Source organism: Austrofundulus limnaeus, unplaced genomic scaffold (genome assembly GCF_001266775.1).
Source record: "Austrofundulus limnaeus strain Quisiro unplaced genomic scaffold, Austrofundulus_limnaeus-1.0 Scaffold86, whole genome shotgun sequence".
NCBI classification, from domain to species: Eukaryota; Metazoa; Chordata; class Actinopteri; order Cyprinodontiformes; family Rivulidae; genus Austrofundulus; species Austrofundulus limnaeus.
Genome location: NW_013952488.1, coordinates 240,681 through 244,470, shown reverse-complemented (window position 1 = coordinate 244,470; position 3,790 = coordinate 240,681). Strand labels below are relative to the sequence as shown.

General features: G+C 39.9%; 1 protein-coding gene across 2 annotated transcripts in view; it reads left to right on the top strand.

Moving 5' to 3' along the window:
• Window positions 1–255: 255 nt before the first annotated feature.
• Window positions 256–3,790, top strand: part of stum (stum, mechanosensory transduction mediator homolog) — a 33,666-nt gene continuing 30,131 nt past the window's right edge. The window contains exon 1 of one of the 2 annotated variants that reach the window (XM_014011904.1): window positions 256–1,062. In XM_014011904.1, coding sequence (XP_013867358.1) covers window positions 852–1,062 — 211 coding nt within the window. In that variant the 5' untranslated portion in view covers window positions 256–851. The remainder of the gene's footprint in view (window positions 1,063–3,790) is intronic. The other variant, XM_014011905.1, reaches the window with a different exon arrangement.

The window sequence follows — 3,790 nt, the reverse complement described above, 5'->3', positions numbered from 1 at the left end:
CAGATTTAAACATAGCAACCATCTCGGCTCCCTTGTTGTCTCCTGCTCATTTGTGGAAATGGACGCAAAACACTAATTTAGAAAGCAATCAACATTGAGCTGTAGGTGCATTAACTCCATGGACTCGCTGAGATGCTTCTAAGTGCAGCTTGTTGAATGTGACCTCAGTGAAGTGAAACAGCAGATGAAGAGGGCTGTGTCTTTAAATGGGGGAGGTGGGAGAGAATGAGCAAGGGAGAGAGAAGGAGGGGAGGGAGATGTAGTAGAAAAAGAGGAGTTGTGTTCAAGCTCTCGTCTTTTGTAGAGAGGTGTTTGTGTGTGGAATAGGCAGGATTTGGTTTTATTCAGAAAGAAGAAGGCATAAAAAGAAAAGGATGCACATCTTTCCTGGATTATTCTGATTCTTATTATTCTGCTCAAACAATTTCAGGAGGAATTAACCCACATTCAGGATTCCTTTAAGAGCATGATGGACATGGCATCAGAAATCACTGACCTCTGACGTGATCGACTAGAAAGACTCGGAGAGACATAAACAGGGGATCTTTCTCCTGCGTTTTTGAGACTTTCTTTTTTGCAGAACTTGGTGGAACTTTTCATAGAAATTTCAACATCATAAGGATAAATGATTTCCTGAGCATTTACTTTATTATTTAACAGCATAAACAGACATGGTTTCTACAAAGATTTATGTTTACTTTTTACTTTAAGCTACTTTTACAGGCAGCTGTTGCCACTTGTTGCAAGAGCAATTTTTTTCCCCACTTCTGCTGCGTCTCGCTTCAGATTTTCTTGCCTGCTTCCAAGCAGCTATTTCAGCTTTAAAACAAAAGTAACAGAGCGGAAGGCAGATGGCACAGAAAGAAGGTGGAAGTGAGCAGGGGCGTGTGAAGGTGGAGGACAGTTTGGGGGCCAAAGCCATGGCCGGGGGCCCCATGGCAGGTGGAGGAGTGGTGGTGGAGGTTAGAGAGAAGAAGGGACCTCTGCGGGCCGCAATACCCACAATGCCTTTCCCTTTGGCTGTCATCTGTCTTTTCCTGAACACATTCATACCTGGGCTTGGTAAGTTTTTTTTTTTAAACTAAAATAAAAATGCTGGCTTTGGTGAAGGATGCTACCTCTACATGTCTTTTTAGGTTACATGTTTTTATGTGTTTTACCTGGTTAAATAAATAGGAAATAAGACAATGAGACACCCTCTTTATCATTACATCTAAAAATCTAAGGCCCCAATTTTTTTTTCATCCTACTGGTGAAATGTTGCAGAAAAAAACTACAACTACTCAAGTATGCATTAAAAAACGTGGGAAATGGGAATAATAATAAAAAAGACAATTGACTCCATACGGTGACAATGATTTAAAAAAATGCATGGACATGAAATAGTTAATGGGTGGTCACAAGATAATTTTGAGCAGCCAAATTAGGTGTTTTTTTTTGTGAAAGACACACATTGTTGGAGTCATGTTATGTGATTACACTGGTTTTGTGTTTAACTGTTCAAAGGTACCCCACACTTTTTATTATTATTATTTTTTGTTTGATTTTTGTTCTAAGAATACATTAGAAAGCGTTGTTTTAGAACAGTGGTCCCCAAACTACGGCCCGCGGGCCGAATCCGGCCCGCCTCCCCATTTGGTCCGGCCCCCAGAACAATACCAGAGAGCATTTAGGGTTTTTTTTTCATATATGTRTATTTATATTTGATTATAAAGTCTGACTTTTGCAATAAAATGTTCCTTAGTTATGAACTATTTTCATTATTAACTATTATTAGTTAGTAACTATTTCATACATACACGCATATAACGTGACATTCTGTTCCCCTATCTGGCAACCCCCAGAAAAAAAATCCTAAACCCGCCCCTCTCGAAGAGAGAACAAAATAATGGTGAAAAGATTAGGTAAGAGAAAATTTGATTCAGAATGCAGGGCATTTAAGCTGCAGTGGACAAATGATTATTATTATTTTTGTTCATCTATAAAGAGGCAGTAGCGGTATTCAAAGAATACAATCTACGACACTATGAATCCCGTCACAAAGACAAGTATGATAGCTTGCAAGGCCGAATGTGAGCAAACAAACTGTCAAAGCTAAAAAGTGGACTGTTAGCTCAGYAGAATACACACTGTGAAGAACCCAGAGAGGGTTATTTGATTGTGCTTTCTGGAAAACAAWAATTTTTTACATTTAGGCACTCCTGCAATAGTCACACTTTTTTTGTTACAAACTGACTCCGGCCCCCCACCAGAGAAGGGAAAAGTTATGCGGCCCTTACAGGAAAAAGTTTGGGGACCCCTGTTCTAGAAGAACATTGTTTCCGTGTGGACAACGCCTCGGTTTGTATTGAGTAACCTTTTTACAGATGAAAAAAATCAGTCTCAATTTGGGTCAGTTTGACTAAACTTTTCATTTGTTTGACCCTGAACACAATTTCAAGGCGCTACTTTACACGGCCACAGGACAAAACCTAGTTGTGGTGACTTTGACTCGCAAGTAGAAGCTCTCAAGTGATTGTTTCACTGTGTGCAGAACCAGATGCAGCTTACCTAATGTAATTATGTGTTTTTTTTCTTTCCCGGTCACCTTTAGCTCTAAAGTACCTGTGCTTCATCCTCCACACAGTTAGATGTTTGTGTTTGTGTGTCAAATTATGTAACAACATCTGGTAACTAGTGACACACAAGTAGAAACCCACACACACTCAGGACAAACCTTGTACATAAGGTGATGCGCAGTGTGATCTGTTCAAGCCTGAATGAATTATAGCCTTTGTTGTGTTGGCTAAAGTCAATTTTCTGTGATGGCCATCATAAATTGGGTTAACTCCAAATGTTAATGAGTTGCAGATCCACCTCCTCTCATCTTTCTGTGTTTCACCGTGAGATATTTTGCAAACAGACAAATGAGTTTGATGCCATTAGTCAATGCAATGATGTGTAGTTCTCAGAGTATATGTTGGGAATGACTCTTGGTTACTAACACACTAAATTTTAGCTCAAGATCTGTAAAAATCAGCTGACTCAAAGCTACTTTGTTGTTTGCTTAGTTGTGTCAGCCATCTTGAATAAGGTTGCCTCCTAAAGTTAATTAGTTGTAGATGTACATCCGGTGAGTTTAATTTAAATTCAACTACTTCATGACATATTTTGCTAACAGACACACACAGTGTTAGTCTGGCCCTTGCCTTCCTACGCAGTTCCGCTCAATTCTACTTTCCCTTCACTGCTTCATCTGACCTTTCTGACTTGGATTTCTCCGGTAGGATTTCGACCGGGCCAATCAGCAAACAGAAGGAGGAGTTGTGAACGACGATGTTGATTTTCTGCGCTGTTTTGATCTTCTTGTAGTTTATCAATGACAGAGGAGGAAGTGAATGAAGCCAGTCTGTGTTGACAAGGCTTCCAAATTAAATTAAATTTGTCTCACAAAGCAGCTCTCATTTTCAGCTGTCTTGTTCGGCTTGGTACTTGTCTCTTCCTAGTAGGGGATGGTTGTTTACAGCAACTTCTGGTTAGCTTCTTAGCTTAGCTTCCTTCATGGTCAAGCTGATACAAGCTTAGGCTGTGCCACAGGGTTCTATTGCGCAGTGATTTCCATCCAGCGATAACTGTACCCCTTGGTGTATGAGAGCATATTACAGGGGGTACATGGAAAAATTTTCCAGGTGTGTAAAAAAATAAATACAAATAGGACTGGGATATGTACGACCCATGATTTCCACAATGCGGAAAATGTGGATGGAGTCATGAAACTGTATATTTATGGGTGGAATATGCATATGCATAT